At 42.2% G+C, this 15,296-nt stretch overlaps 2 protein-coding genes across 4 annotated transcripts in view; one reads left to right on the top strand and one right to left on the bottom strand.

Annotated features, from left to right (window-relative positions):
* Positions 1 to 1,842, top strand: part of ano10a (anoctamin 10a) — a 39,707-nt gene extending 37,865 nt beyond the window's left edge. For all 3 annotated transcript variants that reach the window (XM_067602469.1, XM_067602468.1, XM_067602470.1), the window contains one exon: positions 300 to 1,842. In XM_067602469.1, the coding sequence (XP_067458570.1) occupies positions 300 to 369 (70 nt within the window). In that variant the 3' untranslated portion in view covers positions 370 to 1,842. The remainder of the gene's footprint in view (positions 1 to 299) is intronic.
* Positions 1,843 to 3,555: 1,713 nt separating this feature from the next.
* The window catches only part of snrka (SNF related kinase a), a 56,800-nt gene continuing 45,059 nt past the window's right edge, over positions 3,556 to 15,296 (bottom strand). The window contains exons 5-8 of the mRNA XM_067602467.1: positions 15,157 to 15,291; positions 10,420 to 10,615; positions 10,010 to 10,122; positions 3,556 to 7,619 (exon numbers count right to left, since the gene is read on the bottom strand). Coding sequence (XP_067458568.1) covers positions 6,452 to 7,619; positions 10,010 to 10,122; positions 10,420 to 10,615; positions 15,157 to 15,291 — 1,612 coding nt within the window. The 3' untranslated portion in view covers positions 3,556 to 6,451. The remainder of the gene's footprint in view (positions 7,620 to 10,009; positions 10,123 to 10,419; positions 10,616 to 15,156; positions 15,292 to 15,296) is intronic.

Below are 15,296 nucleotides of genomic sequence, written 5' to 3'. Positions count from 1 at the left end.
AAGTTTGAATAAGCGGGGGGGGTTTGAGAGCAACACAAGCAGTTGGTGTCCTGTAAAGTAGCACCTGAGTAGCTACTTTCACATGATCACATTGTTGAAGCCTTTAATGAGACTCATGCCGCCAGAAGGCAGATGGGAAAGTGGGTTTCTGCTTCTTATTCCAATAAAATGCAGAGCTAACAAAGCAGCACAGATGCCAACTCCTCTCACCTCCCTTTAAATTACACACACACACACACACACATGCACGTTTCCATGGTGAAAAAACCCCAACATGAATGTGTTTCTGTGTGTTTCAGAAAATGCTTGAAGCCTCGGAGTTCAGTAAGAGCGTCCAGTGAGGAGGAGAGGAGAGCGTACAGATACTGACGGACCCCAGCAGCCGCTTCACACAGCTTAAGACACGTTACTTTTGTCACGTTTATGTGGCTGATCTTTATGCTCATGTGTGCCGTTACATCTGCAATATCTTTACTCCATTAAGTGGGTGAGTTTACCGTAAAAACAGGGACAAACAGTTTGTTGTTCCAGTCTGGGAGCAGCAGATGACTGTTTTAGGTGCGTAGCTGTGTACCAAATGTGTTATGTTGGTCTCTAAATGAAATGTACTGTAATGAGGTTTTGTTTTGGGGTGGTGTACACAGGGGATATAGGTGGGAAATTTGGTCAAAGCCAGGTGTTAAAATCACAGAGGGATGCTGTATACACGTTATACTGTAGCAAATGTTGATTCATATATAAAGCTGTTCATGAAAGTAGTTTTCTCATATATATTATATTTGTTTTGTTCTTCAGCCACTGAAGTCACTTTGGGTTGGGTTTAATCTGTACTGTGGTTTGGGATTATGCAAAAGTTTAATTTTGTCCACCTACAATTGTAATTACTGTTGAGGTTTAAACACACAGTAAACACACTTCACCAAAGCCTCCATCTAATAACCTGCTGGCTTTAATGACACAATAACATCTGACATCTATCTCAGTACTGACGACATCTTATTATCTGCTTAAGTTCTGCACTCCAATTATGGAAGTAAAGAAAGGACCTAAAGATTTTAATCTAATACCTTTTATTATCTCTGCTGAATACTAAATATTGAAATTGAACTGAATGTATAGCACTGAAATTCTTACTTTGAAAATCATCTAAATTTATGTGGATTTCCATTTTTGAAAATTTTAGTGGATAATTTCAAGTTCCGAGACTTCACTTATTCTTGTTTATTTTAGGGTTGATAAATTCAGACAAGAAGTTTCAAGGTTCTCAGATTCAATTGGTCATTTCTGTGTCTAAGAAATAAACATCCTGGATACCAAGGAAAAGTAATCAGACCTCTGTTCTATCAGTCAGAAGATCCAAGACAGAGAAGTTCAGAAACTTGTATTTTCTATGAATTTGTGAAACAGGAAAAAAAAAAAAAGTTTTGTAATTGCAAAACTTGAAATGACCTTCAAGAAATGATGGTTTGCAGATGAAGTGGTTCTTAAATGTCAAAACTATTCAGCAGTGTTTACATTTCACAATTATGTAATCAGTTGCTGACAAGATTCAAACTATGGCACGTCTTTTCTTTCATATCCAACAGGTCATGATAAACGTATGTCTTATCTTAGCATGTAACGTGACCAGGGTAGTGGTAACTATTGTCATTTCAGTTTGTTACTTTCAGTGTAGATGAATAATGAAGTTTTAAACCATCCACTCTGTTAACACCCCTGGTGCCTTGAAATGCAAAGCCTATCTGAATATTTGTTTTTATATGCTCTACACACACAGTCCTCTGGTGTTTACACAACCATGTATTGAAACTGATGTGAAGAATAAAGTAGAATGAAACATAAGAGGGTCTCTGTGACTTAATAAAGTTAAAAACAAGGAAATGAAATGTGTGTCTAGTTGTACCTGCTGTATGTTTGAACTGTTATTAGATTTTACTGCTGGAGGCTAAAACATGTTCAACACTGAGCTTCCTATCTAAGTCCATCCACTGACTGGTTGAAGCTGCACAGTGTTTGTGTGAGGAAATTAAGAGCAAGTTCTTAGAAAGATTGAGACTCAGTGCGTGCCATCTGGTTTGGGAGCTTTTGGGTTACTAGAGTGGCAAGGCTGAGAGTTGAGTGTGCCAAGCGTAGACAGTAAACCTCCTCAGTGTCATGTAGCATGTTAATCACCACTGACTGCATTTCAACACCCTCAATGACCTGGATCACAGCCTCACGCCTGTAGAACTCTCTCTGTATCTTACTCGCACTGGCCTGAGTTTAATTTAGCAGTTCCTCTCAGCTCTGAGGAGCATTTTAGCATCTCTTAGCTCACTGTTTTGGTTGTCCGGCCCACAACTTCACTGGTTTGGTTTGCAGCTGTTGGTCATAGTGGAGCATTTAGAAGCTAAATAGCCAGATTATTTTGGTGAAGATCAAAACAGAGCTAAAAGGAGAGTGAATAGTGGACTTATATTTATCAGGCTGAAAGACACAGAACTCCAAATAAAATCTAATGTTGCTCAGAATCTGCTGGATGTGTAAACAAGCAACCGTTTTACATATTATCACCTTAAAGTGCTGTTTATGCCAACTTTAGCCAGTGTTGTGTTTGCAGCTTGTTCTGTCTGAAACTGCCGTACAGTGTTTTGGGTTCTGATAAGCTTTTAAATGCATTCATTTGTAACTCCAACTTGACTTCCTGGATCATATTTCACTGTCTCACTGGTGCCTCAAACAACATGGTGGGAATGCCAAGTCCGTTCTGCTAGATGCCATTAAATTCCACACACTACACCTTTAAAGGACAGGTTCACATTTTTTCATGTCGATCTTAATATGATACTCACATGTCCATATGTACATTGAAATAATTTTTGGTCGCTGTAATTGTTCCTCCTGTCTGTACTGACCACAAAGAAATCTCTTCTGAAAAGTATTTTCATTGTAAGTGATGGGGACAAAATCCAGTCCTTGTTATGTATATACTTTACTACTACTTTACTATACAATACATTGTATACAATTAGCTAGTTTAGTCCAATGTTTTCCAACGTAGGGGTCGCGCCCCTCCAAAGGGTCACCAGATAAAACTGAGGGGTCGTGAGATGATTAATGGGAGGAAAGAAGAAAAAACGAAGTTCTGATACACAAACCAACTGTTTTCAGTTTTTAGACATTTTCTCTAATCTTTGATTTTTGGTGAAATATTGGATCATTTGAACATTTATTGAAATGAAAGCATGTGAGAAGTTTAGAGGGAAAAATCACTATTTGGTGGAGCTGTTAACAACTCATAGACATGTGAAATGTGACCCCGACTACACACTGCTTTTTGTAAGATGTCAAAAGCCAAAAAGGTTGGAAACCACTGGTTTCATCTTTAACAATGTGTTGTATTTTAAAAGCTTGTTATATTATCCATTGTGTCAAATCTTTAGCATCAAATGGAAATACTCAAGTAAAATTGTAGTTAAGTACAGTGCTTGAATAAATGCATGTGGTTACTTTCCACCACTGTATATTTGTATAGTTTGAGCCAAATCTAAGAAGAAAGACCCAGACGACCACACATATGAGACAGTATTCCACATTTTATTTTTGGATATTACCATAGCTATATGTAACGTCTGACAACAGGTATCAACTACAGAATAATACACTGAATATTTCTGTCAGTTCCAACTTTTTTTTTCTTCTTCTTCTTCTTCTTCTGTTGCTTTTTGGTCCAGTAACATTTTCTGTGGCTGACTTCTCGTTCCTCTCAGTGTCGCCGAATGTCAAACATTGAAACACATGCACGTCATTCACCTGGATACAGCTGAGTAAGACAACAGTCAAGAGACCTGACAGTATGAATAGAATCGTGTCGTTTTTCTCACACGGCTTTATTTTTATCTGAGACACCCATACAGTATTACTAATTATCATAAGGCTAGATTACTGTACAGCTATGCACCAAGAGGTTCACTCTGCTGTTCTAGATGAAGAGAAAGAGCACCATATTTACAACTCTATTTACATTTGGTTTTTAAAAAGAAAACCCAGACAACAACCAAAAAGAGAAAAAAAAAAATATTTTAAAGATAGCTTTCCTTTTTTAAATTTTCAGTCCAATGTGTGGAATTTTTTTTTTTTTAAAAAAAAGAACAAATGAAAATGTTTCTGTACAGATAGCTGCAACACACGGTATAGCTTATTGCCAATGCCCTTTAAAGAATTTCCCCGTTTCACCCTTTCCTCTCTTTCATTTGTTCATCTCTTGATCAGCTCCTTTCAAGCTGCGAGTCATGAGCCTCTTCTCTTGATTTACCTGGTGTTGTTCCAACCAATGAGACTTCACACAAGCGTCCATCAGCATTTTAAAACAGCAGTTTGCTCAAAAAAAAAAAAAAAAGAAAAAAAAAAAGTAAATGTACAAGTTTTTAAAAATAAACTTTGCTTTTCAACATACTGTACATAAATACTCGACACACACAAGTGGACACGCTGCGCCTGCATGTAGGCTTTGGTACATGTGGGTGCAGGTGGGACTAAAGAAACCAGCAGAGGTCAAATCAAAACAAACTTCTTGGATCTTTGTACTTGTTGGTGTCTGCGTTTCCACAGAGCCCGACGCAACAAATGTTCTATATCAGCAACTACAGCAACACAATGTCATGTGAATAAAAAAATAAGAAGAATACCTCTTTTTTTTTTTTTTTAAATATATGGTCAGCAGTAACATTTCCAAACTTGCTACAGTATCAATATTATCACCATGGAGGAGTGCTCTGCGGACACTTTGATAAACCACCAGGTTTTTCTTGCTGTTCCATTTAAAAAGCTAAAAGTGTGTCGCCTCTATAAGGAGACACTTGTCCAAATTTAAAGGGGTTGTGACCGACAGTTTGTTACAAATAATGTGAATGCATGGAGCTGAATTCATCCTGGTAAACATTATTTTTTTTTTTAAAAAACACTAAAAACAACATAAAACAGATTGTCTGAGTGCAATATGGGGTCAGAAAACCTTTCTTCTTCCCTTCCTCGACTGAAGTGGTCAAAGACATCTGTATGAAGGTAACTCACTTATAGAATCCAGCTGCTAGCTGACGTTCAGAGGGGAGAGAAGGTAAGAGGTGAAGGAAGGAGGGAAGGATGCTGTTTACTGGAGTGTTGGACTGTGGTGTGTTTTAACATGGAAGCTGCTAGCTCCACACACTTCCTCTCCTCCTCTCAGCTGCCTGCTGCGGACCAGCACTCAAACTATTCAAGTACTTTCCCTTTCAGCTACTGTGCACTACGATCACCCACAGCGAAGCACGGCAGTGTTAGGGCCACTGTTAGGGAAAGAAATGTAGAGAAAAAAGTTGTAATATTATGAGAATAAAGTTATACAGGAAGTCTTAATTCAAGAGTTAACTTGAGAAAACTGTCATATCACAAGAATAAATTCATTTTAGGAGAAAAATAATGAGAGTCAACTATTTTTACAAAGAAAAGTTCATATTTTGAGAATAAGTTATAATTGAAAAGAATAGATTTTACAAGATCGCATATTACAAGTATAAAGTAAATTTAATGAGAAAAAGTGTGAAAATAAAACATACTTTTACAGAAACTTTATCTCAAAATAGTTACACTTTTATCTTATATAAAATTATAACTTTATTCTCAAAATATTATGATTTTCTCACAAAAGTACGACTTTATTCTTAAAATATTACAATTTTTTGTAAAATTACAAGTTTTATCTCACATTGACACGTTTTCATGTAAAACTATGATGATCTTTTTCTGACTTTTTCTCATAAATTTCCTATTTAATTTGGAATCATTACAACGTTTGTAAAAGTACAATTTTATTTTATGGAAATATGACAAATTATTTGTAAAATAAGAACTTTATCACCAAGACTTTTTTCTCATAAAAATTACAGTTTTATTCTCATAATATTCACTTTTTCCTCCTTATTCTCATATACGTGTCATACATTATGACATTTTTCTCAAAATATTTCAGCTTTATTTTTTTTTTCCCTTGGTGGGGACGTTAATACTCCACCATCAAGTCATATTCAAATGTGGACGGCCACATTTTAATCTGAAGGGCAGTTGGGGGACAAAAAAACAAGGAGAAAATTAAAAACTGAAAACACACTAATAATAAAAACCAAACCAACCACTAGATGCACCTCAGACATGAACACATACAGTAAGCAGAGCACAGGAACAAATCCGACACAGTGACAGTGAGGAGAGGTGGAGAAATGCTGACGGAGGAGCCAGCAGCAGGAGGCAGGTGTGTTGATGAGGTGCTGTGAGGTCAGCTATCTGCTGCAGCAAAACAAGACAAGGAAACTCGAGTGAATGATCTGAAGGGGGAAAGATGGAGAAACTGGACAGGTGGACATGGAGGTTAACGGGGGTGGGGGTGTCTGGCTGTGTGTGGTGGGGGTGGGCTGATGGTCCACAGAGGGTGGGAGCTTCAGATGACCTGGCAGCAGCTGGCTGGAGCTGAGGTACAGAGCAGGCCATCCCTGGAGCCTCCTCCCCGCTGGATGTTGACAGAGATGGTCTTCTCACACAGAGGTAGTTGAAGCACGCCGTTTTTCAGAGCGCTCAGGTTGCCGTGTGTGTCCCTGCCACCTGGCCCCGCCTGCAGGCCGGGGGAGCCGTGCAGCGCCGCTTTGCGGTGATGCTGCGCGGTGTGCGAGCGAGGCAGGGCGGCGGTGGTGGGGAGGGTGATGGTGTCCAGGCTCCCAGTGGAGCCGATGCACATCTTCCAGGTGGATTTCTCCTGGATTTTCACGCTCCCTCCTGAGAGGCTGCAAGGGTCTATGATGAACTTACCTCCACCTCCGCCTCCGCCTCCTCCTCGACCCGCCCGTCCCCCGCGGTGGTGCTGCAGCTGGGAGCTGAGGCACAGGCTCATCAGCTTCAGGCTCTCCACCAGCTCGGTGCCGCGGTTCGCTGTGCGGGACGAGCGGGACAGAGCGGTGAGGGAGGGGTTAGTAGTGCTACTGTTGTTACAACAACTGGAGGGGCTGTCTTGTCCTTTATTACCTCCTCCTCCTCCACCTCCACCGCCGCCTCCCCCTCCTCCTCCATTCCCACCCCCTCCAGGAGGACTCCCCCTGTCAGGACCGGAAGTGCCCCCTCCCTCTCCGGGGGGTTTTCCCTGCGCTGAGCTGCTGCCTCCCCCGTTGCCCCCTGAGCTCCCGGGCGGGCCCTCGCTGCTGTCCCTTCTGTTCCAGCCGTAGTTGAAGCCTGAGTCTTTATCCAGGCGTCTCCGGTGGCTCTCGGAGTCGTCGTCGCTAGTCTCGGAGCTGGAGCACGACGAGCCTCTTCCCTGGCTCTTGCGCCGGTGGTAGCGCTTCTGCGTGGACCCCGGAGACGACGAGGACCCGGAGCTCAGGCTGGCGGCGTTCCCCGCCATGTTCATCTTGAGGCGGCTGAGTTTGGGCGGCAGACCCTCGTCCATGTCGAAGTCGTCGTCCGACTCCCCCTCCTCCTCGAAGATCTGGTTGAGCACCGGGGCGCTCTTCCTGGAGGTCAGCCGGTTGGTGATGGAGGGGGGCTTACGCCGCAGGATCACCTGGGTCGGGAGGGGAGCCGGGTCCTGCTCTTCCTCCTCTTCTTCATCCTCCTCCACCCTGAGAAACAACGAGACATGATTGATTATCTGTATCATGACATGATCATGGAGTTTACTGATAGCGCATATCAGAGAACTCACACCGGCCAATAAGAATTCAAACATGTCAACAATACTAGTTTTCTGTTATTTCTGTCCTTTTCTGTTTTAATCTCACTTATTTAGTGTAAATTGTAGCCAACTACTATTTCTGTCTGATGAAAAACATGCAGCTCAAGGTTCCTCACAGATCATAATGGAGTAAGAAGTAATAATAAAACAGCATTAAATAACACTGACACTCATAAAAGTGAGTATGTGTGATGCATTTAATGCAGCAGTGTTGTAGAAGAGTGAAAGCTGCATGTTTGCTAGTTGGCTTGCTACTGTTTGCATTCAGCCACACACACACACACACACACACACACACACACACACACACACACACACACACACACACACACACACACACACACACACACACACACACACACACAGAAAGAGAGAAACCCATACACTGAGTCAAACAGAGAGGAGATCTCTAAGTACATCTGGGGTAAGTTGGACTAGAAAGAGAGGATTATTTGTAAGTATTTGGTGGAGGTGAGCAGTGTAAAGCTGCAGCAGAGAGGAGCAGATGAATCCAGGAGGTCAGCATCCATTTGTTGTCACCTTGTCATTCATGGTAGAAGACTGTGCCAAGGCATGTTCCTGTCAACCCAAAGCATAAAGCAGTGGTCTTTTTTGAGGCGTGTAAGAAGAAGAGAGGAAAGTCCTGAGAAGACTGAGAGAGTGAGGGTGAGAACAGAAGAGCAGGACTTCCTGACGACTTTCCAGAAGTTCCATCTCACTACTGTAGGTCCTCTTCATCAAAGACGTACCTGGAGCCAGTGTTCATCAGTCACCTCCACATAGTATAAGCGCTCCAGTGCAGAATGTGGCATCCAGTCTCTGTCAAGCAAGTGTTAGCAAACACTTAAATCTGTCTCAGCGCGATACCTGCTGGGAACATCACAGCTGCTGATGGGAGGAGCACGGCATTAAAAAAGACACTGCACGAGCTGGTGAGAAGACCTCGGTGGCATGCATGGATCTACAGGGGCTCCTGATCTGCCCCGTGCTGCAAGCCTCCACTCTCTATTATAAGACCAAGCTCAACGTCCATAACTTCACCATCTTTGACATGATATCACATGATGTGTCAAATTACTTGTGGCATGAGGGTGAAGCTGGTCTCTCTGCCAATGACTTCACGCGTCGTGCACATTCTCGAAGCGAACCCGTCATACGAAGAGTACATCCTGTGGAGTGATGGATGCGGCTACCAGAACTGAAACCTGTTATTAAGCAAAGCCTCCCTCCTCAGGTTTGCTACTGAAAAGCAGAAGCCAGTGACATTGAAGTATCTTTAAAGAGGCCACACACACACAAATAGAGTGTGACTATGTGCATAGTGTCACTGAGAGAAGATTGAGGGACGGAGACATCTGCGTTCGGGCTGAGTGTGCTGCAGTGATCACACCGTGTGAGGTACATGGACCACAGTTCCTTCACAGACTTCAGTCAGGTGAACATCTGCATCCGACAAGGAAGAAACGCTGGAGATCCAATAGGCAGGTATTTTATCATACACATACATTCTTGTACTAACATTGTCTTCTATGTTAACAGACATACTTGACTGTTGTTCTCTATCACTCTCCCTCTTTTCCCTTCCAATTTCTTCTATCCATCCATCCATCTATCCACTAAGTACAACGTGAATGGCACTATGGAGTACAAGATTCTTCACTCAGAAGACTGAAGCCCTAACAGTCTCCATCTCTCAGGAAGTAGAGCAGAGTCACCACAGTGTTCCCACTGTACACATCCAGCCAGACCATTAAACAGCTGTGAGAACTGAAGGTGTTGCCCAAGGACTTCCATGACTTCTATGATGGACTCAACCATGAATCATGTCCATCACCAGCTGGAATCACACTCTCATGCACACACACAAATGCACACAGGCACTAAATGTGTCTGATTACAGTGTTTTAGGTTGATTTTGTAAGTTCGTTTCTGAGAATAAGAGTTTTTTCATCCTCCTGATGTTTTGGAGATACATGGTTTTCATCAGATAAACGGTTTGTTATACTGCGGAGTTATTTATAGGTGGATATGTGCTGTGCTATTCTGATTTTATATGTTTATATGTATTTTTTGGCAAAGTCTTTCATTTACATTTTTCTTCTGTTGATTAACGAGCACTGTGTCTGCTAAATAAACTAATAAAGTTTTAGTTTTTAACATTTTATAATCCCTGCTGTGGATTCAAGCCTTGTGTCATTAACTTCCAAACAAAAACTAGACAAGCTGTACTGGGTCTGAAACACAGACCTCTGGAAAATGATTTGAAATGGTTCAGACCTGAATAAGCAGGTTCTCTGCTTGGCTGCAGCTGAAGTGGAGGGGGCGGGGGTCCTGTGGGGCCCGGAGCCAGACCCAGGAGCAGGGCCGGAGGCGGCAGCAGCACAGCTTTCCTGGAACAAGATTTTTTTTTAAAAAGACAAATGCGTTACAATAAATTAAAACAGATTGTTAAGCATCCACTGTGTTCAAAAGCAGGAACAGTGTGACGGCTTTAGTCATGTATGAAGGTACTGCAGGTGTCCGAGAAACGAAAAAGAAAAAAAATGTAACTAACAGTCAAATATATTCAAATATTGTCCTCGAGTGGAGGAAAAACTAAATTCAAATATGTTAAGCTCTAATGTAATATTAGTTCCTGAAGCGCCGGGCTTCTACAGGAACACTGAGCCAGCGTTTGACGGGCGTACCTGTGCTCCTGCAGAGTCGGTCACTGTGGTTTCCTCTCGTCGGCTCAGCTCCAGCAGGCCTTTGGAGCGATGTCCGTTGAGCAGGTTCTCTGCGCTGCGGGCTGGAGACTGAGGGCCTCCGGCGTGGGAGATGGAGGACGCCGCCAAGCTGTCCTCTATATCCTGGTGCATGTCCACTCTGGTGGGCCAGGACTGCCTGCAGAGAGAAGACACAGGGGACTCAACTTGGAATTGAATTTTTTTTTTTTTTTTTAATTTATTTTTCCATCATTAAAAAAAGCCTTTATTTGCTTCTGGCAGGAGGCTTCACTTCTCTCTGAGTTAAATATAGTAGATTATTTACAGACAAATATAGACAACATGCAAGTGAGCCAAGAACAAAGAGCAGGGACTTCAAAGATGCTGTGTAGAAGTTGTTCACCATTGAAATATGGAAATATTCTATATATTGTTCCTCTGACCCAGAGGAGATGAATACATCACTACACTCCAATAAGTGTAATGGAAATCAGGACTTTTCTTACCTCATTAAGTCAACAGATGATGATGATGTAAGGTGATAGTGGTGATTATAATGGTGATGTTAGGTTAAGGTCATTTATGTCCACGCTGTGCTTTCTTCAATATTTGTCACCGTCTAATAGAGCTGCTGCACAAAGGCCACGCTGTGTTTCTGTACTAAACCGCAGCACTGGATAACGTACCAATTAAATGCAGTCTGACTAGACCTGAAGAAAGGATGAAGAGAGTTTGTAAAGCTGATTAGTCAGGTTCACAAAGGTGAGAGAGCTGTGAATGTCAGCCAGTGTAAAAGCTGCGGATCATTACGCTTGAGCTAATACTGGTGATGCTGTCATCCGGTCTGTGTGAACAATAACTGAAGCTCGCAGCTGACAGACAGGAGCTGAACAACACTGACAGAATATTTCACAAAGTGTGTCAGCTCATGGAACACTCATCACCAGTGTCATTACTCACAACACAACACAGTGTAGAGTATAACCCATTCACTTTCTGTGTTTACAGTAGAGAGAAAGCCTTGTATGACCGATGCTCCTCACATCAACTGTTACATGTAACCAGCTTCAGCTCTGAATGTAGTTAACTCCACTGAAATAACAAGACAGTGTTCTGTATCCAGGTATGTGAGGTGTCCAATCAGCTGCATGTTCAAACAATGTTTGGATCGATGCTATATGTTGTTTTTTTACATGTTAACCAGCTTTACACAAGAGAGCAGTATGCTCTTTATTAGTCACATTATCAGTTACTTCTTTTTGGCTGGCTGGTAGTGGGCGGGGCTTATCAATTAACGAAGTGGCCCAAGTGTGATAAGGCTTGTGGGTAGTGGTGTCCAGGAGGAGCTTTTGGCGCTGAATTACCATAAGATTGAGAGAGAGAGAGAGACCTGACACCTGAGCAACCTTCATCTGTTGTCTTAAGAAGTGAAAGCTGACTACCTCCAGTGTTGTTTCCAAAACTTACACAAGAACCTTCTACTGACACTGTCTGGACTGGCTGCTCACGAGAAGCCCTTGGTTTGAGCTTTCTGCTGTTGCTGACCAGAGATAAGCCCTACACAACCCTCTGCCAGCCAGCCAGCCTTCACTTCCTTCACTGTACTTCCTAACATTACTCTTCACCACACACACACTTTATGTAAGAGAAGGAGTTTAACCTAGACACTGCCAGTCATTCTCATAACAGGGACATCCTTAAGAACCACAGGACCTCATATAAAAACTGACATGTATTGACATTGCCAACATTCTTAGCTTTGATGATATAATCCTTGTTGAGATGTTGCCTCATTTAAAATCTGCTTAATACTGACTTTCAAACTTGTTTCTTAACTTTAGAAACAGCAGCTGATAGAACTATTGATTCCATCAAAAGCTCCAGAACACCCACTCAATAGACCTTGATGTAGGATTGTCTTGTCAACTTCTATTTCCAAGGTTGAGTTGAACATTAATACTCAACTTTAAGCCAACATGGACAAGAAATCCATAAACTGCTCAAAAGAAATCTTTACATTTAAAACATCTACAAATCCATGAAAACTCCCATCTGCTGAGGAAGCTTGGGTGCTATGATCAAAAGCTCCAGGACGGCTACTAATGGGACTTTCAGGTGAGATTGTCTTTCCAAAATCTTGAGTCTGACTGATTTGGATTCTAACAAAATTGAACATTGAGGCATTGGAGCTAATTAAGCACAGGTATTCAGTGTCAGCGTATAATTAAACACCTTGATTTGTATTTGCCTTTGTTGTTTATAATGACTGAACTTGATTCTACAGCTTGGCAAACTGTTTTCTGTCGGTGGGTGGGTGGGGGGGGGGCAGAAATAAACAGTGAGACCGAGCGATCCCTTGACAGCACACTGAAGAGTCAGAAAACAATTAATCCCACAAGAGTCGCTGTTAGTTCAACACACACATCGATGCACTCTCACTGACTGGAGCCCACATTTGCATACAAACACAGGCAAACAACTGAGACTACATCCACACTGAGGTGGAGAAATCACTCAGAAAAACAACTTGTGTTCTCAGGTCACTTCCAAAAAGTTCTCATTCTACACTGAAACGCCTGACCTACAGCAGCAGAGCAGGTCCGGCACTAACGTTTGATGTGTGTGTGTGTGAAGAAGCTCCCGATATGCGGGTCAGTCTGAGCCAATTAGCAGAGGTCTCCTTTAAACACATTAGTCACTATCTTGTGCACAGGGATCACAGCACAGGAGGCTAAAGATTCATTTCACCGGGCCGTTGCTCCGCTACACCTCTCTGATCTCCTCCTCGTACTGAGACAACAGAGCGGAGGCGTTAAAGGCGCCGCCATCATATCAAACACTTAGTAGAGCATGAGGATGGAGGTGATGGCCATGACCCTCAATTAGCCACATCGCTAGCATGGCTAATTGAAAGGTGGCTAAACTAAGATGGTAAAAATGATTATTACTAAAAAAAAAAAAAAATCAACATGCTAGTATTATTACTGTAAGCCTATTAACAGGATGACCATGGATGTGCTATAGGAATATGATACCACATTCACTTCAATGAAAATTGCTCGCCAAGCCCAAAAAAGTCTTCTAGCTTCTGTGTTTGTCTCCTTTTTGTGTGGCCCGCTGCACATGCTCATTAGGGTTTGTTTGACTTTACACTGGATGACATCACACACTTTTCTAGGCTGTAGGAAAATTTTATACATATAAAATCTTCATGGATTCAAAAAAAATCATAATACAAAGTGTGATAATTGGAATTGTTTGCAGTTGGAGGTGCCTGTGAAAAGTTTTACAGACGTCTCTTTTATAAGGTGGTTTACTAGGAAAGTGCTTTTTGGGCAGCAGGGTTTTTTTTGTTGTTGCTACTGGAACAAATTGACAGCAAGGCGGAGTGGCGGCGCTGCATCAGCTATTAATACATCCGTGATGCTGACGTTAGCATTTATCTCAAAGCGGCGCTAGCATGGCTGTAGAGTCTTAGTCTTGATTAGACATAGGAGATATATTGGCATTCTGATTTTATAGAATGATGCAGGTAGCCACTGTCAGGCCTACAGACATCAGCTCAACCTGACTTCCAGTGTTAGTGCAGGTCACTGTTGCTATGTACATTCTGTCTGTCTCTTGTGTTTTTGTCTTGTATCTGCGATGGCCTTCAGCTGTGATCTCTCCATTTCTCCACGCCGCACCTGTTCTGCTTTGTCTCCATCTGTTCTTTTACCCAAATCTACGCACCGTCATTCATCTTCAACCTCGATTAGTATTTAGTCGAGAGGAGACGTGCAGTAAAAAGAAACTTTGGACGCTACGAGAGCGGTTGCCTTTATGCTTTATATTGACTTAGACTTAAAGAGCCTCTGTAGAGCAGAAAGAGGAATGTGGAGGGAGTTGTGCCAGTGTTTCACAGCCACAGCTGTCCCGCTGAAGCTCTCTCACTCCTCTCTTCCTTATTTGTTCCTCTCCTCTGTCGTTCTTCCTTTTATAACTACGCAACATAGCAGCTCTCTTCTTCCTTTTAAGAGGAACAATGTTGGCAAGGAAACAAAGAGGAAAGACCTAGAGAGTTAAGGGGATAAACTGGGGTATTTTCATAGTTGTTGCTATTATGATGACTGACTGCAGTCAAACTTTCATCATAACCTCACCAGTGAATTGGAGGAATGTCGTTGGAGTGATAAATGACAAAAAAAATCTAAGAGTATAAGATCCATAATTAAAACATTGTGGGAAATCTGTTAATAGTTGAAACTATTTCCTCTCCCATTTCCTCCGTGCGTCTCCTCTCAGCCCAGCAGCCATACACCAGTAATGCAGGTGGAGGTCCAGTGAACCCAGAAATGGTAATGAAACCTTTGCAGATGTAACATGGTCTTAAGTAACTATGGCTGGGCTCTGCAAAGTGGAGCCAGACAGGCTGCAGTGTGAGGCGGTGGAGCGAGATAGGTCAATTACCCTCTTCTCAGCTCATACTGTGACTCAGATAGTCATTATGATGAGGAGCAGTGATATTTCTTACTCACGCTGTTCTCTAAAAATCTGGATTTCTCCATCGCCTATAGCATGAGAAAGCTTGATTTTTTTAGTTCAAATAGACGGTTTATTGGTAATAATTTGATGCTTGTTGTGTCACTACATCTTGTTATTGATCTGATGGTGTTGATGCATCGTACTTTGTTTCCTTGCATCCGTGCACAATCACAATGTACGGGTGTGACTTTTTACCTGAATTGTGCCTTGATGTTACTGGGACTGGAGGAGCGAGTCTGGACCTCCTTCTCCTGCTTCTCCCTCAGGATCCTCTCTGCTAGCAGGTAGTATGTGGCTGTGATGTGGTTGTATTTGTTGGTCTCCAGGGCTCTGAA

The sequence above is a fragment of the Thunnus thynnus genome, chromosome 10, assembly GCF_963924715.1.
Source record: "Thunnus thynnus chromosome 10, fThuThy2.1, whole genome shotgun sequence".
In the NCBI taxonomy this organism is placed as follows: domain Eukaryota; kingdom Metazoa; phylum Chordata; class Actinopteri; order Scombriformes; family Scombridae; genus Thunnus; species Thunnus thynnus.
The sequence above is the reverse complement of the archived record's forward strand: the minus strand, read 5'-3'. Positions and strand labels throughout refer to the sequence as shown.